Here is a 25,189-nt window from a genome sequence, read left to right as displayed (position 1 = left end):
TCTCCCCGCAGTGTCTAGTCACATAACAAGAGTGTGTGTGAGCATATTTAATCTTTCCTCTGCATCTTGTGTGAAGTAAAAAAAAAAAATAGAAGAAAAAAACGTGCAGAGTTCAGTTGAGTTCATTCTTAGGAACACCTCTGCTTGGATCACGGGTGTGTCATGCTCACGCAGGTAATAAAAGATTACACTCCTTGTCACTGATCAACTGATCGTGATTAATTGTATTTGCTCTGATTTGAAGTTCGAGGAAAAGCTCCAAAGTTCCCGTGGCTCCACTGCACCTGCCTGTTGTCTAATAATCCTTACACATGAGTTTTACAGAAGAGTGTGTTAAATAATGGAGCTGAGTCAGGAAGGTGAAACTGAAAGTTTCACCTTCAACAAGTAAAAACTCTTTCGGTTCAAGAGCACATTACTGTGCAAAATGCTGCAGCTTTCTGTGAATTTGTTTCCTTTTTTTCCCCCAATGATGTAATGTGATTCTGATGAATAATTCTTCAGGTTTAAAGGTTATCTCGAAGTTTTCTTCCATTATATTATTTAAGCAAATAACGTGTTGTCAGTATCAGAAACAAGGACTTGACATAACCATAAAAAGCAGCGTAACCTCTTGAAGAATGACCTGTGTGCCAAAAAACACGTATTTTTATGACTTACTATGTTATCTTTTTGAATTGAGCAAAAATAAGGAGATATAAAACGTTTCTTTTTTTTTAAACAGACTATAGCAGCTGGTGAAAATATAACATTTTCCTCAGAGATCCTTCTGTGTCATGTGACTCAACAAGTATTGGAAAGAAAGTTCCTGGTTCTTCATGGTTGACTGGAGAGGGAGAAGTCTGATCCGGTGAGGTCTCAAAAACTACTGTACTGAGAAAACAGCTTTATTAACAGATTAATACACACTTTTAGCTTTTTAGGATTATAACTACACTTAGATCAAGTTTAACCAGTAGAAACTAGTGAAATACACTCTTGTCTTTTTTAATTGTGTGGACTGAGTAAGTATTTGTAATGTATAAGACTTAAATAGATATCTATGTAAAATCTACTGAATTTATTAAAAGCAATTAGGATTTTGTCATTTAAATATTAAATTTTTCCAATACGTATGCAGACATGTTATATACTAAATTCAAATTCTCAACTTAATTAAAACAATACAGAAACACAGTGATTCTAAACTTTTATATATAAAAATGTTCCACAATCTGTTTAGATTTAGGTTCAGACGTTTCCCAGAAGCCACTGCAAAGACTCAAATTTTCTGTCCAAGTTGAAGGAAGTGATGTTGTGATCTGTTCTCTGCTGTTCAATGCGTCTGATGAAAACAAATGAGTGGAAAGACTATAAAAATCAAGACCATTCTAAAGATGAATCTAAAGCATAATAAACAATAAAATATAAAACACTGTAATTCTAAAATGTTGTATTTCACTTTTGATTGATTTAAACATATTTTTATATTTCAGATATATTGGTTGGTGATCACTTTTGTCCAGTTTGAAACATTTTATGGGTCTCACTTTTTTCCCGCTTTTAATATTTTATTCTCCCTTCCCCTTTTGTCTTTATGTTGTACACAGCAGACAGTGACTTGGTAACCTTTGTAAAAAGGCCCACAAGCTTTCTGTCTGTTAACAGAGATATGAAAGTTTTATAAAACACACTAGACACATAAACTTATCATATCAGTAACAAGGCGTGGTTGCAGAAAGCTGTAAATGTGTTAGATTTAGCTGCATGCTTTGACTGGTGAAAAATGCCTTTTTGGAGAACAAAACAATTGAAAGCTAGTACTTCAAAGTGAAATCGCAACATAATGGAATTCATTCACTTTTATAAATATTAATAAGGAGTCAAAAAATAAAAATGGCACATCCTTAGAAACAAGTATGTTGTTTGTGCCATTTCAGATCAATTTAAGGAACAGTTTAAAAAGTAATAAAATAACATCTTCTCAAAAAATTGACTTATATTCCTTTAAGACAGTCAAATGACTTGCAGAAAAAGAAAGAAACACACCCCAGCATATCGCTAGCATCTCTGAAGAGTTCATCTCTACAATCTACATTTTAGACAAAAAATGTGCTGCTGTCAGCAGAACAAGAGATTTAAATCAGTTCCTAGAGCGCTTCTTGTTCTTTTTTTAGTTTTAGAACTGAATAAAACACACTGTTGTTTACCAAAACTATCTGAAAAGCTTTTTTAAAATTTATTTATGTAGCGTGTTGAAACTGGAATTATTAAATGATTGTTTTCAGTGACAGGAATCCATTTTTGCATCAGCTGACGTTGGCGCCATCTAGTGGAGCAGGGATGAATCACAGAGAAACAACAGGAATGCCGTGTATCCAACCATCCTGCTTTTTTAATACAAATTCAAGATACAATATCTACATCTATGGTTTGAAAGGAAAGAACAAGTACATTAGTGAGGGGTATGGCATCATCAGAGCTGGACCTCCACACGTTCATTATATGTTTCGCGTGTGCCTGTTTATATATTTCTCTTGACACAATAATCATTAGAAATCGAGGGAGTAACATATTTCATATATGTTCAAACATTGCCAAGACTTCAGGACCACACATAGAGTTCATATGAGAAGAAGTTCAGATTCAGACAATAAGCTCTGAGGCTGTGTGTGTGTGTGTGTGTGTGTGTAACGTGTGTAGCTAGACAATTCGTACCCATTCCCCGTCGAAAATACACCCGCTACTCTGTGCTTTCAAGCAAACTAAACACAAACGGCACATCAGGAGAATTTCACTCTGATCTATATGTCGAACTTTTCCGATGCCTTTAAATGCATCGCTGCTGCAGCTACATATAGGAGGTCAAATCAGGCGAGGTGGGGGTCATCACTTGTAAACTTTAGATAGTTCTGTCTCTAATGTACATCTCCATAACTAATCAGACATCAGTAATTAGTATCAAATAGCACCCTGCACAGAGGGCATACGTTCTCAATACAAAGCAAATCATTAAAAAAAAAACATTAAAAAAATGGAAAGAACAAAAAGTAACAACGTCATACTCCAAAAAAAAAAGAATAAATAAAACAACCACACAAAAAAACAAAAGAACAATTCTATCGGTTGTCTTTAAAAGAAAAAAATTGAAAATAACAAAATAGAATAAATATTTTTTAAAAACCATATGAATTAAATACGACAAAGTGAGCGAGAACAATAAGGCTTTTTAGCGACGATAAGCAGTACATCACATCCAGTCCCACTTTAAACACGCTGTGCTCGGATGTTTGGAACGGTGCTGCGTGGGACTCTAGTGGCAGACTGTATGTACAAATGCAGAGGGCCTCACATTGGGACCTCAACGTGCTCTTTCAGCACTACAGGACCAATTGGGATAATAGTTTGAATTAGGTCGAAGATACACCAATATCGCAGGCGTTTCACTGGAGTCGGAGCAGTTCACATTGACTGGTGAAGTTGGGAGCTTCTGTACAGACGGATAAATGAGACAGAAAAATATATAGGGTTTCTGTGAAGGACTGGAAATGAGACAGGAAACGTACAGTGCCTCGCAAAAGTCATTTCCCCACATTTTGTTTTGTTGCAATCTCAGACTTTTATGTATTTTATTGGCATTTTATGTGATAGAGCAACAGGAAGTGGCGCATTAAGTGAGAAGTGGAAGGCAAATGATGGTCGGCTTTGAAAATTTCAACCGCTGGCAGTAGGATTTGTCAAAATAAATCACATAACAAATTTCTATATGATGTCAGCTGAAACCGTAAAGTAAGATGAAACCTATATTTGTAGCCAGCATGCAAAACATCATTTGTGGCAGAAAACTAAAACTAAACCATCGCAACTAAAACTAAACTAACCTAAAGCTAAAACTGCAACCACTTGCCATCCCATCATGAGACATGGTAGAGGCAGAGTTATGCTGTGGGAAATGCTTTTTTTTTTTAAACAGAGTTTAAAGAAAGATGGATGGAAGTAAACACTGCTTGCAAGTTGATATTTGCAGACTCCTTCCATCCGGCTGACTTTGAACTATTTTGTAAGGACAAATAGGCAAAAATTTCAGCTTCTGGATGTGAAAAAACACACTCCAAAAATAAAAAATAAATAAAACCCAGGCAGGATGATTCCAAACACATGCAGATTATTGTAATGAGGAATTTATAAATGTGGAGAGAGAGAAGCCCACTAATGTGATCTTCACAGTATTTATTAACATCTACTGTTATCACTTGGATCACTGTTGGGAGAAACATACAAGTTTTAAAAACCATGTATGTTTTCCATAAACCTTCACATACTGTATGTTGCACTAAGTTTTACTGTTCTGTCACATAAATTTCAAATGCATATGAATATGTTAAAGTCTGTGGTCAAAACTTGAGAAAAGATGAAAAAGTTCAAGGGGTATGAATATTTTATTTATTTTCTTTTACTTTTGCAAGGCACTGTACCTCAAGCGTTCTCATTTTTAAAATATATTTCATTATCCTCCATTAGCGGTAAGCTCAACAAGTAAAAATATAGGAATGATTTTACTGCGAAGGAGTGCAAATTCAAGTAGGAAAACACTAGAGCAGGAAGATGACCATGACAAAGCTTTCGTTCTTAACATAAGATGTGGTGTTTAACAACAGAAGCTTTGAAGCCAATGGATGAGTGTCAAGCAGCGTGTTAAAGAGAAAAATCAAGTCTGCATAAGGCAAAGGAAAACGTCAAAAACACAGAAAAATCTGCAGATATGAACGAAAAATAGACCAAACTGAGAGAGAAATATAGAGCTCAGTTCTTTTGCAAGCATTTCTTTCACTAAGCCACTGCTGAACCAACACAATGGGGGACGGACATTCAAGAGGGAGCAAAGATGGACGATGAACACGGACGATAGCAAACAGCAAGCAGGATCTATTGTTGATGAGGAACCGTGTTACAGGTCCCAGCCCGCTTCTGGACTCGACGGGCTCTAAATGCGACCCCCCAGGTCAGCTTCAACAGGGCGCTGACGACTCTGGGGCCGGTGAACAAGGGGCGTGACTTCTCTCTGACTGGTCTGTCGTTGTGCTGGGTAACAAATAGGAGCCATGCCTCCTTATAGGCCACAGTTCTCGCTTGCGCTGCGCGGCTTTGTCTTGGCACTGTGCATCTGGTGAATGAGCCGCCACCCACGTCTCCACAAAGTCCTCGGGGCTGATGGGTCTGTAGACGTCCGCGAAGTCGACTCACAGACACAAAGAAATGTTCACCTTGTTACTCCTTTAGTACATCAAACTAATAGATATAAAGTTGAGGATAAAAAGCCCATTTAGGGTGCAGCAAATATCCAGGCTCTGTTTTTTTTATGTTTTTCTCTTAGATCTTTTTGTATTTTACACACATAGAGTAGCGTAGCTCCTGTTCAGAAACCTTTTGTATTTCACTGGTTCATACTTGAGATAGCTGACCACAACACATGTATTTATACGTCCTTCACACTGGAACACTGAGGTAAGTATATGGATTACACATGGATAGTCTCTTCGCCCAGCAGGGAAAGCACTGGTGAGCTCGGCTGCAGAACTCTTGTTGCTGTTTTTGTCGCTAGTCGGTGCAGAATTGGTCTTTAAATCTTGCTTCCAGGAATAGTTGAATGTTGTCGTTTTGGGCCACCCCTCCCCATCTCTCATGTCGTTTGTTGTTTTGCTGAAGCAGAAAGGTGGATTGTGTGTTTTTCTCTCTTATGTTGCATAGTGGTCAAAGCTACCCAGGTACTCAAGAGCAGCCTGATAGCAGAACTGGTACTCATCCTGAGGAACAGACAAAGAAAGCAAGTAAACAACTGTGTATTAAAAACTATTTTAAAGTCTATTATGTTTCTTAAGTATGTTTGATTTGAAAATCCCACACCTAATGCCAACAATAATTACTGATAATTTCGTATTCTAATTTTCAGACTTCTTATACAATTAGTTCTTGATAGGAAATAAGCAGTAGCATACAAAATGTAGTTTTCAAATCATTATGTCATTTATTAATTAGAAAACATGGTATCAAAAACATTTGAGCTCTATGTGAAAAAGCACCCCTTGTTATTTAACTGTGATTTACCAACAAGCCACAGGCAGTCCAGATCTGTAGAATCAAGAAATCACCTAAACATCACCTGACTGACAACCTGACACAGGCTAAAACATCTTAAAACTAGATGAGCCCATCTAGTTTTGTTCTATTCATAAATAACATCATCATCTGTAAGAAGCGTTTTTTTTTTTTTTTTTAAATCTACCCACATTATCTAGGTTAGGTGTGACAAAAAAAGGCACAATAGAAAAACACTTTTAAGTGGAAAATACTTTTCACAGTACTACCCTATTGCACTAAAGCGTTCCCAAGACAGCACTGGTGTTTCAAAAGCTGGAGCAGCTGAGATCATTTTTTTCAATAAAATCCCTTTTTCTGCTTTAAAACTGTTGAGGATGGAGTTGCTCAACATAGTTAAACTTTACGTTGCTGCTTTGAGTATGGATTAAACCGGGGTCACAACAAAAAGATGCGACTCCAAATGAGCACTTCAAACCACACCGAAAAAGTGCTGCATACAGCACAAAGATCTTGAGCCAAGCCTAGTTTATTCATATTTTGACTCAGAGAAATCCTCGCTCTCCTGCAAATGTATAGAGTGGAAAATAGTTGTCCAAGTTGTTGATTCTATGCTCCGTTTTTAGTTAAATCTATTTATGTTTTTCATGAGAAGAAGATGTTTTTAAAGCAATTTAACATGAATTTTGTACCAGTTAGCTTTCGAAGTTGTGCTTTATTTTCATTGTATATTTAGCAAATAAAGAGTGAATTCCTTTTAATTTGTTTTTCTTTTTAAATCGGCAGTCGCAATAACAGAAAGAAAACCTTTAAAAACTTACAATATTGTTTAAAGGAACACCTTCGCTAAACTTAATGTTTTCAGATGTTTTTAAAATGGCATTTGAATCCAAGTTTCAGTTGATAAATGCTGCTCTCATAGAACACTGTCGACATAAATTCACTTTCTAAATCTTACGGTTTCCTCTGAGTGTCACACTCCACTCTCTCAATCGTAGAGAGCAAAGTAGTTTTTAATTGAGAGGTTTGTCAGATGATTTGATCTTAAAGACACGTCCCTCTTATTCCGCTTCATTTCGCTGAAACTTATGTAATACTCTCATCCCAAGTGGGCCTCCAAATATGCTCGATCACTGATGATTTCTGCTCTGCTCCGGAGCCGTCGCGAAGCATCCGACTCGCGTTAACCTCAGGAAGTGACTCTACTGTACGTTCTGTTACGTCAGGTCACGACGTGTTCTTGAGCTCACCTCAGTCTGCACCATGGCCGGTCTCTGTGTCCGCAGCATCTTGACAGTTTGGAAGATGTCAACTGCGCCCTCATAACGCATCCTCTCGAGCACAATGCTCAGCGTGATGAAGACACCTGTCCGCCCCACACCAGCACTGCAGTCGTAATGGAAAAACATGCCAGAGCAGTTTGAAGGGTGCCAGACGCCTCGGTGGGACACTAAAGGGATATATCGAACAATCAGCTACAGGGAGAAAAGCGGCAGTGAACTACCTGCAGTGAACGGCGATTGGTCCGTCCTGGCCAAACTGCTCCTTGGTTTTGTGCACTTGGCCGATGAAGTCGATGAAGCCCTCCCCAGATTTCGGCACGCCTTGCTCAGGCCAGTCGGTGAACTGGAACTGACGTACCGTTCTGGACTGGCCGTCCTGAGGGAGTGGGCAGATTGGCAACGATAAGAGACATTCTCTCCAGAACACCTGAATGAATTGCCGGATTTAAAAGCCAACGTGGTTTCTCTTTTCAACACACGATGCCTATCATGAAAACAAGCAGTTACTGCTGATTCAAAGGGGATCATTTCAAAATGACTATTTCCAGAGTTTCTTGCTGTATTGACTGAGAAAAGATGCTCTGCCAGGCAACATCCTTTTTTCTCTCCCTTTCTAATGATTACTGTTATCTGACCCGGGATCAGTTAGCTGTGGTTAACTTGAAGCTGTAACGTCAGTACGTCTGCTTCTGTCAGCCACTCAGTAGGCAATTACATCTTTTCTCTTCTGCTCAGCCTCTCCGACTCCCCCTTAATGGAGATCAATAGAGCATCTGTCAATGTGGCGTCACTGCAGGACAGGCTTAACTGGAGTTATCTATGACTGGCACGCGCACACACCCCCATGTTGTCAAGATAATCTGGAGACAGCATGGTCGAATGCATGGCCTGCAGCATCTTGTCAATACATGCGGACAGGCCGTGTTGCACACACGCACATTCGCATACAAAACACTCGCTGAGCAACACACACTCCAGGTCGATAGGACAAGCTTCGCATCGCTGCCCCCTAACGACACCGAAGGAATAGACAAAAATCGAGGAGTGAGATACTACACCGCCTGGACGCAACATACGGTAGTGAGGAGTATGTGATCACAAACCCACCCTGGCGTCTGTAACTTTGAACTCCCGCAGGATGTACTGGGGCATGTTGTACTCCGCCATCGGGTCAACCACAAAGTACTGGTACCTGGCAGAGCGCTCGGCGGGCCAGTACTGGTGACACTTTTCCTAAAAGAGCAAAAACACAATCGGACTTTGATAAATCATGAAACACGGGTTAGGGTGCTGGAAGGTGTGAAGTATTCATTAATATTCAGCAGTGATTTGGAGAATGTTTTTAACGCTTGACTGTTCTTATTTATGTAAAATATGACAGACCCACACAAGCAGAGCATGAATAGGATGAAAAACACAGGGTTTTCTTTTTCTACACATGAAAAACAGAAAATTGAAGCTTCCATTTTGATTTAGCCCGTTTGAGTTAATAGTTTATAGAATAACATTTTGGTGTAGTTACAGCTGTCTGGCTTTTTTGGTATTCATCCACCTGCTTTGCACATCTTGAAACTGGCAAAGCTCGAGCTCAGTCAGACTGAATCTGCGTGTGTAACTTCTGCAGTCTTGCCACATATTCTTAATTGGATTTAGATCCAAACTTTGACTCAGCTACTCTAACACCTGAATATCCTCTGATCTAAACCATTTAATTGTTAAATGGCATGTTGAGCATTGTTGACCTGAAAGGTGAACCTCCAATTCTGTCTCACTTTTTTGCAGCCCTTTAACATGTTTATATCAGCATTTCATCATATTTAGCTTCACCCTTCTTCTCTTAAAACTCTCAACATTTTTCCTCTCCCTGCTGAGGAACAGCATCCCAGAGCACGATGCTCTGTTTTACTGTGGGGATTATGTGTTCAGGGTAATGAGAATTTTTTTCTTGCCTATCCCGTTTTGGCCCAACAGGCCTAAATGTTTATTCTCGGTCTCCTGTGACCATAGCACCCAATTAGCTTGCAGAAAGCTGAAACTATGACTTTTTCTTGGCACTATTCTCTAAAGGCCAGATCTGTGAAGAGCGTCACTATCAGTTTTCCTGTTGACAGATTCTCCCACTTGAGCTGTTGGTCTCTGCAGCTCATACAGAGTTACCTGAGGGCTCTTGGCTGCTTCTCTGAACATTCCCTCCTCACCCAGCCTGTCAGTTTAGGTGGACAGTAATCTCTTAATAGGTTTGCGCCGGTTGTGCTGTACGTTTTCCCCTTTCAAATAATTGTCTGAACAGTTCTCAGTTAGATGTTTAAAGGCTTATATATATATATATATATATATATATATATATATATATATATATATATATATATATATATATATATATATATATATATTATAACCTTTATAACCTCTCCACCTTTCTGTTGTGTTCCTTGAACTTCATGGTGCTGTTTGTTCACTGATGTTCTCCATCAAACCTCAAAGGTTTTCGTTATTTATTGCAATTAGGTTGGACAATATTTTCTAATTAACTAAGTTCTGAGATTAATAGCTTTCTTTTTGTTTTACCTGGGTGCCACAGAGTAAAGCAGCCAAACAAACCCAAGAAACAAATGCATATATTTCAGAGTTTTGTTTGTAAAAATTTTTGATCATGATTTGCATTTCAAAGCAATACATTGTCCTAACCCGTCCCATTTCTCTCAGCTTTGTCAGCATGACCACGATGGTGGAGTTGTGCTCCCACAGCATCCTCCAGAAGTCCTCCGTAGTCTCGGCAAGTGGACCCTGGGTGGCAATGTAGCCTCTTTGCTGCCTGCGCACACACAGACACAGGAGCACAATATTATTATGAAGCCACCTCCCTCCTTTCTCCCCCATTTCTTCATCTGCCAAGCATCTCACTAAAAACTGGGTCAGGCTTCAGGCAAGACGCAGAACAGTCAAAACATGCGTGTAGAACCACTTGGAACGGCTGAATCATCAGGAAGCCCTCGTTGTCCGTCCCCGTCGCGGGGACTGAGGCGAGAGCCGCGCGGCGAGACAAATTGTAGAGCATGTACGGAGTAATGACAGATCTGACACGACATGACAGATGAGAGGGCCGCGGTGAAAAGCCCTCCGATCCGGTCACTTATCAAAGAACAATAAAACGACAGGAGGGTCGGGTCAGATTAGCGTTTGCAGCAGGACAACGTACCTGTATCCGTCTATGTAACTGGCGTTGATGTAGTCGGAGCCCTCCAGGCCGCGGATGGGCTGCAGGCAAACGCGAGTGGTTTCGTAGGGCATGATGTTCACCAGTCGGTTCTTGAATTTGTTGCAAGGGAGGTTGGCTGTGACAAACCGCGATGTGTGGGCTTTGGTGTTGGCCAGACGCTGGAATAAGAAAGAAATGAACATTTTGAGTTAAAAACTTTGATTATTTAACAACTAAAAGGTTTGTCTGTTCATTTCTTTTTTGCTTTTTGGTTTCTATTCTATTTTAAAATCTATCTTAGACTGGATTTAGTTGTCTGATATTCACTACTTCTTCTATAATTCATAATTAATGATATGTTTCACATCAATTTCCATGAAAATACAAAAAGAAGAGGCATCAATTATTTATTGGTATCAGTTTAAAAAGCTGATAAAGGAGGGCCAGAAAAAGCAGTGAGATGTAGCTTTTTTTCATTTTTGTGCACATTTATCAGTAGGTCCTCAAACAACAAAACATCCTTTGATTTTGATAGAGAAAATCATAGATATAGGAGACAATCTGTATATAAAATCAGTGCAAAAAGCCTGTTCACAAACATATCTTGATGATATATGTTGTGGTAATCTAATAAGAAAAAAAGTCAGAAAACTCAAGTGTTTTTCTGTCATTTTCTAACAGTTTCACTTAAGCCCTTCGGCATTTTTCCCACCTTGAACTCCAGCTCCATGCCGGTGACATGTTCTCCAGGCTCCACCTTTGACAGCTTCTGCATGTAGGAGTACAGGCTGCGGGCCGCCACCTCCGTGTTCCCACAGGCCACGGCCTCCAGCAGGGACTCGTGGATGAAGCTGTACTGGTCCTCCGTCTGCACCATGTAGTTCCTCTGCGAGCGCATGAGAGTCACGTGGCCGTAGATGTCCACGGTGCGCTCATGCCGAATGCGCTCCAGCATGGCGTCGATGACGATGAAACATCCAGTGCGACCCACGCCGGCACTGACGGAAGGAGACGAAATAACAACTTTTCGTAGTGTGCTTGAAATGAAAATTGGTGCAAGCTGTGAAACAGATTCATTTTCTTTCTTGTCATTCTGCATATTTGTTTTCTTTTACGGTTAGAGAGCTGCACCAATCTATGAATGTGTGTGCACACCTGCAGTGAACAATGATGGGTCCGGCATCAGGAGGGTTGCAGGCTTTGACCCTGCGAAGGAAGTTCAAGAAGGGGGTGGGATATTCAGGCACACCATGATCGGGCCAGGCGGTGAACTGGAACTGACGCACCTCCCTCCGTTCACTGCTGCCACTCTGACGGGAGAAACACATGGAAAAAACAAAGCATCTTTACACGTCTGAATGACTGAAAGCGCAAGTACTATAAATATAAAAAGAACCAAATGTATTTATAATGATGGTTGGATTTACAGTGCATTGCAAAAGTATTTATACCTCTTAATTTTTTTTTTTTTTTTTACATTTTGTCACGTTACTACCACAAACTTCGAACATTTGGCCAACTTGCAAATCTCTAAGTGTGCTGGAAAACTAAGACAGCTCACCGCCCTGAACACACCACGCCTGCCCATAGAAATAGAGTGTGATCTGATTATGACCGAGCATTAAGGCTAAATACAATTACGCGGATAAAACCATAATATTCCGAGAAAACCGTTGTACTACAATAAAGCCATAATACTGCGGGAATAAAGTTGGACGAGACAAAAGTCAAAAGAATGCGAGAGAAAAGTCGTACTATTGCGAAAAATGAAGTTATAATAGAATTTTATTCTAGTAATTTTATTTTTCTATTTTATTTTTCCTATTATGGCAGACGGAGCAGAATAATAAAAAAGAAATCCTAGAGGAAAATCTGTCAAGCCTTCAAAAGATTTGGGAATGTCGTGGACCTTACATAAACTTCTAGCAGGAGAACAACCATAAATATTCTGTTTGAGTCTGAGATTAAAGCCAGTATGTTTATTAGAGTAGCCCAGTAAAAGTCCAGAAGTAAATTAGTTAATCTTCTCTTATCCAAACTGAGTGAACTTTCTTTGTTTTGCAAAAAAGAATGAGAATGATCAATTTGTAGATGTGCAAAGGTGGAAGGGACTTGAAGTGAAAGGTGGTTCTTTAAAGAACTGAGTCAGAGGTCTGTCTGTCAGACAAAATACTAATAAAATGCAACAAAATTCATAGTCATAATGTGACCAAATGTGAAAAAAGTTTAGGAGGTTTGGAGACATCTGCAAGGAACTTTAGGAAAGATTTTAACGGATTCACCCAACGACGGCAATCAATAGCAAAAAAAATTCCACTGGAAAATACAATCATCGTTTCTTTAAAACATGTCTAAAACTCATAGAACTAAAGGAGACACGAATAATAACTGCATTTTTAAATATTTAAATCGTTCATGCTCTGTACTTGATGTTTCACAAGAAATTACCAAAATATAGAGAAGCTGCGCTGGGAAGCTACAAGTTGGCCTACTTTCGGTGCTCCTAAGTAGGACACAGGGACATGGCAGACTGACGATCCTAGATGAGCCCTGCGTTGAAGAAACCGCTCCACTTCCAGCACTGATTGCATCTCAGCTCCTGACACATGGACCGTGGCCTGGTTTAAGCGCTCCACAACACCCAGACCAATCTATTAGCCTCTGCCTATCCACAAACACCGCCTGCTCAGTGATGACAGTAATTCACGAGACTCCAGTTTCAACCTGAGTCCAAACGTTGACCTCAGGGGTTTGAAGAAGGTTTTAGTGCGAATAATTCAAAATGAAGGACAGGTAAAGTCGAAAGTGAGCAAAACGCTTTACCTTATGCAGAGAAAAAGTGCGGACGCAGAAAGTGGCAAGCTCCATCGTGTCCAACAGCGTGACCTGGGTCATCCCGTATGTCTCCGTGCCGCGACTTGGCCAGTACTGATCACACTTGATCTGTCAGAGGTATAAACACATGAGCGAAAAATAAAATGGAAATTTTGAATGCAGGTAAAGTAGATCAATGTGTTTCAGTGCAAATTGTGCATTTAGGTCACTGGGTAATGGCCTGGTTTCCTAACCCGAGATTTCTCCTCTAGCCGCGTCATCATGACGACAGAGGCGGTTCGCTGCTCCCACACCATCCTCCAGAAGTCCCCGAATGTCTCTGCCAGGGGCCCCTGGGTGGCAATGTAGGCGTTTTGCTTTCTGTACCCGTCGATGAAGTTAGCATTGATGTAATCACTCCCCAGGATACCTGTGAACAAAACCCCTCATGAGGCTCTCGATAAAAGCAGCAATCTGCATAAGTGCCGCGTTAAATTAACCTCCTTGTATGACATCAAGCAATCAAACGACACGGTTGTTTCTGGCAGCCGCGACGGCAAAACAAGCAGCGCTCTGCTGCGAATTCATGAGTCTCAGATCAAACCCGTCCATTCGCCCGCTTCTTGTTTCTGGAGAGGAGACAGCTGCACTCGAATGCACTCGCCGGTGTTTGTGAGTTTCATGCCAGTGCACACGGTGGGTCTTCAGCAGTGTTTGCAAATTTCAGATTTCACCCATCACGCAGCTCACTCACCCTCTCCCTCTGAAAACCTCTGCAAGTTCACGCAGTGAGCTCAGATTTGTTCAGACTCTCGCCTGTTAGACATTTCTTGCCCCTGGCTGCCGTCTTTGGATGAAACTCACCGTCTGTGGGAGCCAGAACGACTCGGGTGTGGTCGTATGCGATGACGTTGGCGTAGCGGTTTTTGGGTTTATTCACCTCCAGGTTGGAGTGCTCCCAGGTGAACTGCTGGCTGGGGTCGATCGACTGGAAGAGAAAATGGACACACTCATTAAAAGAAGAATATAAGGTCCCAATATGTTGCAAAAGTATTTATAATTCATACATTTTCTCTTCACAATTTCTCACGATTCTACCACAAACTTTAGCAGATTATGTTGTGATTTTGTGTAATAGAGTATTCCAAGGAGAACATCATGGGGACTTAGAAGGATAAAAAAATTATGCTTTCAAAATTGTTCACATGCAAAAAGCAACAGTCATTACCTCTACATAAAACCCACTATTTCTGTGCTACTTTCATCCTGTTCTTTTTTCTCTCGGTATTGTATTTTTATTTTTCAATTTTGACTTGCTAATAAAAAGGTTTTTAAAAAAATCACTGAGAAAAATAAACTAAAACTGTATAACATGAATAAAACCCACTTCAAATAACGGCTTGCAAAAGCGACATTAGAGAACAAAAAGTTTCTTGTGGAACAACAAAACCAGCAGATAGGTCAGGGAAACAGTTGAGGAAAAGTTTAAATCTCATCATAGAAACTACTTCAGTTCAACGCTCCTAAGAATGGTTGTTAACAGCAAAATTGAGCAAATGTGTTGTGATGACTGTTGGAAAGAGCAGGAGCTTCTTAAAGTGACAGAGGCCAATTTCAAGGCATCAAATTATTTTAAGTCATATTTGATATGTACAGCCTATTTATAACAACTAAAGATAAAAGTTACTTGATTGTGCTATAAAATGGCACTGTGTGTCTGGAAAATAAATAATAAAATCTAATGTTTGTTACTGGTTTCTCAGTTGGTGACTGTATGTTGTCTTTATGACTTTTTATTTTTGTGGTTTTTATGATGCAAAGCACTTTGAGCTGCCTTGTTGCTGAAACTTTATCGATTGATAATACCCCACTTTAAGAATCAAGTTGGTCATTGTTCCAAAGTGTAAAAAGTAAAACAAAAATCAGGTTCTTTAATTATAAAGAAACGCATGGATACACAAAAGGTATTAAAAAGGCATCATTGGGAAAGGAGAGCATGAATCAGAGAAACAGCTAAGAGGCCTGTAGTTGACTCTGGAGAGGCTGCAGAGATCCACAGCTCAGGTGAAAGAACCTGTCAAGAAGACAACTACTATTTGTGCATGCCACAAATCTAGCCTTTATAGAGAGAGACATTAACTAATGTTGAAAGGAAATGCATGAGAAGTGCTGTTTAAATTGTGCCACAAGTCGTGTGGGAGACCGTCTACAAAACAGGCCTTTATTGAAGAGTGGCAGAATAAAAAAGAAAGCAATAAGAAGTCCCATTTGCAGTTTATCACAAAGAGAACAAGGAAAACATAAGGAAGGTGCTCTACTCAAATGAGACCAAAGTGTAACTTTTGCATACAAAATGCAATGTGTGGCGGAAATCTCAACCTGCACTTTCCCTATAATCATGGTGCTTTTTTCAGTAGGAATAAAGAAAAACTGGCAAAAAAACAACAACAACAACAAAAGAAACAAAGGCAGTCTCCAGACGTGTAAAGCTGTTGGAAACAAAAGACATTCAGCTGTAACTGCAGCAGAAGGTGGCGATAGAAGGTGCTGATCCAGGGGCGACGCACACAAATACCAAACTTTCTAGACTTTTATTTGCAATAAGAAATGTGAAGGTAACATATTATCTTCTTTCCACTTCATACTTTTGCACTACTACCTGTTGATCTAACCAAATAAAAAACTGTAGAACTTTGTTGCTGCATAGCTTTAAAATTTGAAAATAGTTTAAATGGCATGATTTTTTTTGTTTGTTGTTTTTGAACGGCATAGTGGAAAGTAACCACAATAAATCATGTCGCTGAATAAATCATGAACATAGAACCTGCAAACAGATAAGCATTCAATAACATTTGGTTTATGAGGCGGAGGCACATCAGGCCTCACATCTCTAAAGAGCAAGGACGTTGTCTGCTTCTTTATTTATGCATATGAAATGATGATGTATTACTCACCTCATACTCTTGGGAGAGTCTCAGGTTGTCATTAGCTTTCAGCAGCTCGATGTGCTCAGCCAGCTCACTGATGGGGATGGGGGGGTGGCTCATCATTCCTGCGTTACACGGATGGGGTCAGAGGTGAGGCCGTATTCAACTAAACAACCCAAATTACTGAAGATCCGCTTCACTTTTATGCAACAATGTGAGGATAATTACACAAAGCGGCGACATCACATGCCATTAAGAAGCACGCTGAGGCAGAAAATCAATTATGATCCATGTGCGAGGACAGGGCGAAGTGAGGCGAGTCTTTTGTTTGGGAATTATTATTATTTTTTATTTGCTTTGATAAATTGCTTTTTCCATGTTAAGAGGAGCGGTGACTTGGAGAAAACAAACACAGACAGCACCCTAATTAGGGGGGTTGAGCGAAAGCACATAAAGGAAGCTACCTCTGGCTCCTTCAGTAATTTTGTTTCACAGCTGGTGAGAGAAAAGTGAGGCTAGAGCAATCTATCTTCATTTAAAAAATGGTGAGCGGCTACGTCAATGAATCAAGGCAACATTTCCGCCTTAAAAATTAACCCGAGCCAGAGGCGCCCTGGATATTTCTCCGGTTTTGAAATGACCGAAATGATTTTTTTCCCTCGCAGAGGTTAACCACGACAAATCCTGCTCCCGTCACGACCACGGCGACCCCTGGACACAGCCGGATGGCTTCTGCTGGAGATGAGTTTCAGCGGTGCGGAGCCGTCTCAAAAGCACAAATCTCCCAGGAGGAGGAGAGGAAGAAGAAGGAGTGGGCGAGGAAGGAGTCTCAAGGTTGCTGCCACACATGGAGGATAAAAAGTCTTGTGATGAAAGGTAAGAGACGAGGCGATGAGGTCTGCGGGGGTTTTCTTTGCCTCCCGACAACATGTAAAAATAGAAGAGTTAAAGCTTTTATCTATTGATTAAATAAAAGAGAATGCGTCTTTTTTGACCTTTTTTTGTAAGCTGGCAGGTAACCTTTCTCCAGGCTGACAGATGCTGACACCTCCTCAAAACAAGATGCGGTAGTAGCGGTAAGCTGCAGCCACAAACAGAACAAGAAGCGTAATTTAACTGCTTTCATGTTGCTTGAATGCAAAGTCAAGGAAAGCAGGAGAAAGGAAGCATCCTTAGACGCGACTCCAGAAAGGTGTTTTTCAGATCTCTCCATATATGGCAAGAAATTAATTATTTGTTCTCAAATGATCACTATTAACCAACAACACATGTTTTATTTTAACTTCAGGAGCTCCAACGCCTCTCTCCGGCAGCTTGGCATGTGGGACGTGGGCGGACGGACATGATGCGACTTTTTGACACAAACGTTATGACTCAGACATGACTAATCACTGACTGTACTACCTGGGCAGCGGCCATTTTTGATCTTGAAGCTGCCAGGTATGAGCTGCTCCAATGGGGCGCAACTTTTGCTCATTTGAAGTCATGTCTGCATTTTTTATTTTATTTTTTTCACAGTGGATAAAATTAGCTGCATGAATATTTTATTTATGAATTAAACTAAATGAGCCCTTGGAAGTTGAATTCATCATGCAAAAACAGAGCGCATGTCTGCGCAGGCCTCATACCAGGAGTCTGGAAATTGATGCGTCTCATCTCCACGGGGTCCGTCGGGTGATGAGCCATCATCTCCGCGTTGCTCAAAAGGCTCTTGGTTCCTGGTTCAGAGTCTTTGCGCTTGCTGATCAGACACCGGTAAAGGGAGGAGGGAAAAAAAAGAAATCAGCTATTACACCTAACCAGTCTGACTCAGCATCATTAGCGTTTCCACTTGAGTAAAATCAAAAGTGCAAACGCTCTTGCTGTGTTTTACGGATTTCTTCCATTTCTCAGTACGGCGTACGGTAGCATGTAATTGCCGTAGGTTATAGAAGAACAAAGAGTCCGACATCGGTTTAATCTTACCTGTCAGGTTTGCTGCTTCCCGTGAAACAAGAGCGAGGGTCGGAATAATTAGAGGCAGAAAAGGAAGGAAACAAGAGAGATTGTTAGAGAGATGAATCAATATTGTTGCATTAGTATTCAAAAGCTTGATGACTTGCAGCACATATCACAGGCGTGCGGCGGGGCTCGGGCTTTGACGGCTGTCTGCCGCCTGAACAGACTTCTAGACTGGAACAAATTTGATGGATTTTGGACGTTTGGATGAAAGAGGCAGAGCAGTAAACACATCTGCTGGTTGGAATATAAACAAGAGCTGCAAGCAGACAGGGTGCAGTGCAAGATATTTTACAGTGAATTGCAAACATTAATACCGCATTTTGTCTTGTTATTACCACAAACCTCAATTTATTTTATTGGGAATTTATGTGACAGACCGACACAAAGTAATTCATAAAATGAACACATGCTTTTCAAAGTTTTTTACAAGTAAAATCTGCAAAGGCTGGTGTGCATGTGTATTCAGACTACCATGACACCCCTAAATAAAATGCAGAGCAACCTGTTGCATGCTCCAGTTGAGTGCAATTGAATCATATTGTAGGTACAGATGTTGTGTAAAGTCTGCAGAGGTGTGCTATGGAATATTGATAATCACAAGCCACCAAATAAGCTTTTGGTAACTCTGGAGGAGGTGCAGAATCCACTCAGGTGGGATAATTTTTTTAAAGGCCAAATATTAGTCATGTACTCCTTTAAAGAACTACAGCAAGTAGACATTAACTGTAGAAAGCAATTGGAAGTCCCATTTGCAATTTGCCACAAGCCTCCACAGAAAACATGGAAAAAATGGAACACTATACAGCCATATTCAGTAGATTAGAATATACGTCTTGATGAGTCTTATTTGTTAGATTAAAAGTACTTTTTGGACAGTAACAACCTTCAAGAAACATATTTCTCATTAAGCTGGCATTTCAGTTTTTTTATTGGTCTGACTCTATTTTTAAATTGTTTGTTTTCATTAGTTGTAAGGGTTAGAGTTAGGAAATAATCACAATTAACAGAAATAAAGACTTTCAAACATCAACCCATTTGTAATTAATCTATATAATGTGTTTGACTTAGTGATAAGGTTCTTACAACAAAATGGATCTTCAATAATATTCTAATTTGTTGAATTAGTGTGTATATGTTCAAAAGCCAGTTGTGCACCTGAACTTGAACACACCATCTACACAAGGAGGGAAACATCCCACAAAGGTTATACTTTTTTTTTTTTTAGCAGAGACAGGGACGATGCTCAGAGTTCATGTAAAGACAGACGAGACTAACTACAGAGTAGTAATGACAGACAACCTGACAAAGCTGTAAATAACTTGGGACAGGAACAAAGCTTGAATTTCCAGCAGAGCAATGATCTTAAACACACAACCAGAAGTACAAGCAAACATAGAACCAGTGGTAGGACTTGAATATTGTTGTTCATAACTGCTCTAGATTCAGTTTGACTGAGGTTGAGTTTTTTTTTTTTTACAATAAAAAGACAAAAATATCTCCAGACTATGGCCACACATCTGTGTCATGTAACCTTTTGCTTCTACTTTCAAATTATGCACTGCACTACGTTGATCTATCACATAAATCCCCAGTAAAATATTGTAGTTTATGGCTGTACTGTGACAAAATGTTAAAAAGTTCAAGGGGAAAAGTATTGTTGCAACACACTGACCAGTGGCGTTGCTTCTTGTAAAACACTGTCATGCTTAACACACTTTCCTGCTGATATAAGCCTACATTGCCACATCTTATGTGTATTTATTCAGTTTAAAAACAGTCGCTAACAGACATCTTTCTGCAGACAACTCTTGCATAAAATTACTGGGATTGTGTATTTGATGTAAGTGTGAAAAATAACTGAATGACGACACACAGAAAGCCCACTCAGAGAAGTTTCTTACCATGTAATAAAAGCGTAGACTAAAGCCACTCTCATCCTCTATGAGAATCAAAGCTGCTTTGGCATTTACTTGGTGCAACCAACGCTATGAGTCATCACTGTGGTTGAAAACTTGACATTTGTCTTTCATGAAGCTCTGCCACTCACTTTTTGTAAAGGAGGATAGCAATAACGATGCAGATGATGAAGACCACTGCCAGAACGGGTCCGACCACCCAGATCAGTCCGTCGCCCGCATCGAAGGGTTGGGGGTCTGAATCCGGGGCGATCACTTTGTCTGTGTAAGGGCTGGCCACATACATCCTCTGCACAGCAACATCACAGGAACATTGTCAGAAAAATTCTGTCTTTTTGCATTCACCTAAAACCAAAATATAAAAAAGTACAAAAGTAAAATGTAAGAATTAAACTTAATAATGAAGATGTCTTAAAAACCTTGATATCAATCCAACTCTTATTATAATCATATAGTCTTGCAGTCATTATCATTAGAAAAATCAAGTTTTTAAATGGGAAAAAAATTATTATTAAATTATTTATTTAGTCTAAATCTGATTTAGCACTGGGAACTGAGGTGGCAAATATAAATGGTTCATTTTGTGTCAGGTCAAGCATTGTGTCAAGCATTTCTGTGTTGACTTAGCCATTTATTTTAGATGATTATCCCACTTTTTTTTTTAAATTTCCTTTATTTAACCAGGTAAACCCCGTTGAGATCTAGATCTCATTTTCAAGAGGGACCTGGGCAAAAAAATTTGCAATACATAGCAACCTGGTTACAAGATAAAAACAATTAATACATATGCACAAGTATAAAACAATAAAAACAATTTAAAAACAATGACACTGTTTCATAGAATCTTGTTGCCTATCTTTAAGAACTGCTCAAAATAAGTCCAGTGAAATCATTTCCGACATCTTAAGTTCAGACTGCAACTGATTCCACGCTGTGGGGGCAAAACACTGAATGCCTGCTTCCCTTTTTCAGTTCGAAAGCGTGGGATATGCAGAAGAATAATGTTATTGGAGCGTAGAGAACGAGAACTGGCAGTTCTATGTAGGAAAGTGGATAAATATGCTGGGGTTAGACCGAGTAGAGATTTATACATCAGGATCATTAAATGATTGTTTCTCCGTACACTTAAAGGAGGCCATTCAGCTTTTGCGTACAAATCACAATGATGTGTCAGACGTCTACTACCTGTTATAAATCTTAAAGCGCAATGATACACAGTATTTAATGATTGAAGACATTTGGTCGAAGCATTCATATATAAAACATCTCCATAATCCAAAAGTGGCAAGATTATGGTAAGCTCAACATTTTTCACCTAACATTTTATTTATTTATTTTTTTGGCAGAGGCAACTAGATTTTTATTTAAGACCTTCTGGTAATTAAAAAAGTTAGTGATGTCACACTCTCTATAAAGCCTGAAGGCTTTTAGAAGGGAAACCGGCCCACAGCATGACACATTCTCAACCAATGAAAACAAGGAGAATGAGGCGCTTTCCCACAAACTGTTTATTTCATTTTGTTGGCGAAAAGCTCAATCTCTCAGGAAACCTGTCATGTTTGCATTGAAATGACAGAAAAGTGTGGCATGCCTCCCATGTAGCAGGTGTCATTCTTTGCTAAAGTTCAATAAGAATGAGATTTTTCATACATGCTATATCTTCTACCTTGTTTTGACCTGGCTCATTTTGTTGTCTTTCCTTCATTGATTAGTTACATTTTGACATCTGAGTTGCATTGCATTCATGCCATGAAAAAGAGGACATGGGGAATAAATTAAAAAGATTCTACACTCTAAAAAAGACCATGTGAAGAGATGACACAGCAAAAAATGTTTCACTTAGATGCTTTTAATAGTTTTGTTATTTAATCTAATAACTATGGCACTGCAGATATTGTTAAAGCAGTTTTTACTGTGATTCTTCCCTGAGAATATATGCACTGGAATCACAGGGTGGATTTTTCTTTTCTTTTCAGTGTGCGATTATGCTAAAAAGGGATGGACTATTTTTTAGGCTTTGTATTGTTACAGAACTGTTGCAAAGGATTGCATGGGACTAACCAGACACAACTAATTTAATGTGAGGATGTTACAACATGAAGGGATGGCCTACTCTTTCCAATGTCTGAACTGCTGCATTTGTATTGGTTCTGAAGAGCTTCTACAAAATATCCTTTGGGCTTTTGTTCAATTTGAAATTCTATTATAATTCATATTACATATGTATGGGTTTTTTTCCAGCTGAAATGCACTATCATGCCAGCAGTGCACAGAGGAAATATCTCCTCTACTGCCAGTGTAAGTAAACTCCCTCTTTATTAGTGATGGAAGTGTGAGAGACTTATTGCATTTGCCAACCACACTTTGACTAACGGGAATTATATAGTTTTAGCAGTGCGGCTGCAGATCACGACTCATAGTGTTAACCTGCAGGCAAGAAGGAGAGAGGAATGTTTTGTAGGCAAGGAAACAACAGAAAGTGGCGTTCATACCCCTGTTGTGGAGTTCAGTTCAGCCAGGATGAAAAAGACGTACTCCTGGCCCGGTTCTAGAGCACGGTTCTCAAAGCCCCCGTAGTCCAGCTGGTCCCCCAACGAGAAGAAGGCTGGTAGGGTTTCAGGTGTGAAACGGGCTGTGATGTAAGCCCGCCTTAGATCCACCTGCTTCTGCTGTCGAGAATCCCTCTGCCTTTGACTGATGTCTTTCAAAAGCTTCATAGAGAAGGAAAATGCAGAAAAACGTAACTCTAAGGCTGATATGTTGTTGTTAAAATGGCTAATTGTTGCCATGGGTTCTTGGAGAAGGAATTTCGTCTGTTTTTGGGTCAGTCGGTGCTGTTATTGTGGGGGTTCTCACCTCCTCAAGGTCCATTTCATCTGGACTCTTCAGGTGTCTAATGACGCCGCGGGCTCTCCGCAATGGAACCACAACGACATAAATGTTCCTGTTGAAACAAAGAGAAATAAATCAATTTGAGGCCAATGTCAGCATTATGAAATGCTCTCATCATGTATAGTTTGTTATAAAATCTGTTCTGAGCAAAAACTCTGAAAAACGTACTTGACAGGAGTGCGAGTTTCCAGCAATGGCAGGATGATGGTGACCGTGGCTTCGGTTTCACGGCGACTTTGGTCGATCTCAGGACGGCGGATGGTGATTGGTGGGGACGTTTTGGCTGTGATGCGGTGGCGAAGGCCTCCCATGTTGCCCTCGGGAGCCGTGATTTTAAAGTCATAGCTGGTGTCTGGCTGCAAGTTCGGGATGACTGCCTTCTTCAAACGTGCGTCCACCTCCATCTTCTGACGGTTGTACTCCACCTGGATGTTGGGAGCAGTTAAATATGTAACATTTCTATACAACAGCCTCCGCATTTACTGTATTAGTACCCCTGGTAAAGATGTATTAAAAGGCTTGAAAAAAAAGGTGTACTGATCTTCATAAGTCAGGACGCAGGTACAAAAAATAGCTGCTGACCTCTAGAACAAAACCTAAAAGGTTTAAAACAACCACAGCGATGAAAAACAAGACATCCTGTTTTCATCTTGCTTCAACATCTATTGAGTGCATACAGTAAAAAGAGGCATCTTGGGGCACCAAATCTCCATAAAAGCCATTTATTTTAGGGCTTTTGTCCACATCTTTACCAGAACCACCAATAACAGTTATGGCTCCTGTATTGAAATGACAAGACTAATGATAGCTTAGGGCTCTAACACTAAATTGATTTTCTAATTTCTTTGTATTTCAGTCAAACATTGTGTAACCTTAGATATATATTTTGTAATTCTGAGTGATTTTTTGACAATGTGCAGCTTTGTTAGATTTTGTTGCTATGCCACTACTGCTTAAGGCTGTAGCTTTATAACTGTGTTGTGTAAAGTCACGGAGTAGGATAAAATAGCAAACCTGATTTTAACCAATACCGACAAAACGTTTTCTTAAAACCAACTACAAACACATTTATTTTCATAAATCATTAGCAGTTAATAGCAAAGTTGTTGAACTGAGAATAGGTAAAGTACATGTTGATTTTAGTCAAAGCAGTAAATCAGTAAATCAACACTATGCCAAATCCACAATCCTAAAACTGTGGTAAACAAAACACTAGTGGCACATGGACTATCTTCATTGGTATGTTAGTGGAAACGTTGGGATATACAAGATAAATGTAAAGTTGGCTCTAATGTAAAAATAAAAAGTAAGAGTATAAAAGATGAGAAGTTCAAATACACTAATGTTTGCCTCAAACAGATAGAACTCAGTAGAAGTTGCATAACATTCCTACAGGAGTGTCTGAAACAAACAGCAGTGTCTGAAACAAACAGTGAAGTGAGAAAATGTGCTGATTGCTACTTCTGTATTGTTCCATTTACCATTTCCCTTGGATGGTGTGATATACAGTAGGAGTGGTGCAAATCGGCCCAAAATAGCTGACTCCATTTTGTATTCAATAGGATATGAAGCTACCAATTCTACACAGGCATGAAATGGCAAATGTGTAACTTAACTAGCATCCATATTAAATAATATAGACCCTCTACAATTATCTGAGCTACTGTGTTGTACCAGACGGTGCATTGATGTCTTCTGACATGTATAGAACTAGCACCAGGTTAGGACATACAATGAAGCGGTAGGGGTTGCTGGTTTCTGGAAAATCCCAGGTGAGAAGGACGCTGGTCTTGGTGGCCAGATTGACAGAAAAATTTCTCGGCACATCTAGGATGCAAGCAGAAAAAACAAACAAAGACAAACAAAACAAACAAACAAAAAAAAAAAAAACAATGGTTACTTATCACATATCAATGAGAAGAAATCCAAGGATCTTCCAGGTTCCCCGTGCAAACCTGCTGAGGTGGAAAATGTTACTCGGAGAGGAGTACATGATGGTTAAGAGGATGGGCAGGTGATGAGGAGAGTGGATGACATGAAAAAGTAAGTAACGGACAGATAGGCTGCAGTAATGTGACATGC

General features: G+C 39.7%; 1 protein-coding gene across 6 annotated transcripts in view; it reads right to left on the bottom strand.

Annotated features, from left to right (window-relative positions):
• Positions 1 to 3,763: 3,763 nt before the first annotated feature.
• The window catches only part of LOC102219293 (receptor-type tyrosine-protein phosphatase S-like), a 95,140-nt gene continuing 73,714 nt past the window's right edge, over positions 3,764 to 25,189 (bottom strand). For all 6 annotated transcript variants that reach the window (XM_023336102.1, XM_023336099.1, XM_023336100.1 and 3 more), the window contains 19 exons: positions 24,840 to 24,934; positions 23,276 to 23,532; positions 23,072 to 23,159; positions 22,708 to 22,926; positions 20,347 to 20,504; positions 18,264 to 18,275; positions 17,927 to 18,039; positions 16,326 to 16,423; positions 14,236 to 14,359; positions 13,626 to 13,801; positions 13,381 to 13,500; positions 11,713 to 11,867; positions 11,270 to 11,555; positions 10,558 to 10,736; positions 10,047 to 10,173; positions 8,466 to 8,591; positions 7,580 to 7,734; positions 7,326 to 7,461; positions 3,764 to 5,783 (listed from right to left, as the gene is read on the bottom strand). In XM_023336102.1, the coding sequence (XP_023191870.1) occupies positions 5,715 to 5,783; positions 7,326 to 7,461; positions 7,580 to 7,734; positions 8,466 to 8,591; positions 10,047 to 10,173; positions 10,558 to 10,736; positions 11,270 to 11,555; positions 11,713 to 11,867; positions 13,381 to 13,500; positions 13,626 to 13,801; positions 14,236 to 14,359; positions 16,326 to 16,423; positions 17,927 to 18,039; positions 18,264 to 18,275; positions 20,347 to 20,504; positions 22,708 to 22,926; positions 23,072 to 23,159; positions 23,276 to 23,532; positions 24,840 to 24,934 (2,693 nt within the window). In that variant the 3' untranslated portion in view covers positions 3,764 to 5,714. The remainder of the gene's footprint in view (positions 5,784 to 7,325; positions 7,462 to 7,579; positions 7,735 to 8,465; positions 8,592 to 10,046; positions 10,174 to 10,557; positions 10,737 to 11,269; positions 11,556 to 11,712; positions 11,868 to 13,380; positions 13,501 to 13,625; positions 13,802 to 14,235; positions 14,360 to 16,325; positions 16,424 to 17,926; positions 18,040 to 18,263; positions 18,276 to 20,346; positions 20,505 to 22,707; positions 22,927 to 23,071; positions 23,160 to 23,275; positions 23,533 to 24,839; positions 24,935 to 25,189) is intronic.

Source organism: Xiphophorus maculatus, chromosome 6 (genome assembly GCF_002775205.1).
Source record: "Xiphophorus maculatus strain JP 163 A chromosome 6, X_maculatus-5.0-male, whole genome shotgun sequence".
In the NCBI taxonomy this organism is placed as follows: domain Eukaryota; kingdom Metazoa; phylum Chordata; class Actinopteri; order Cyprinodontiformes; family Poeciliidae; genus Xiphophorus; species Xiphophorus maculatus.
Note: the sequence above shows the minus strand (reverse complement) of the source record. Positions and strands in the feature narration are given on the sequence as shown.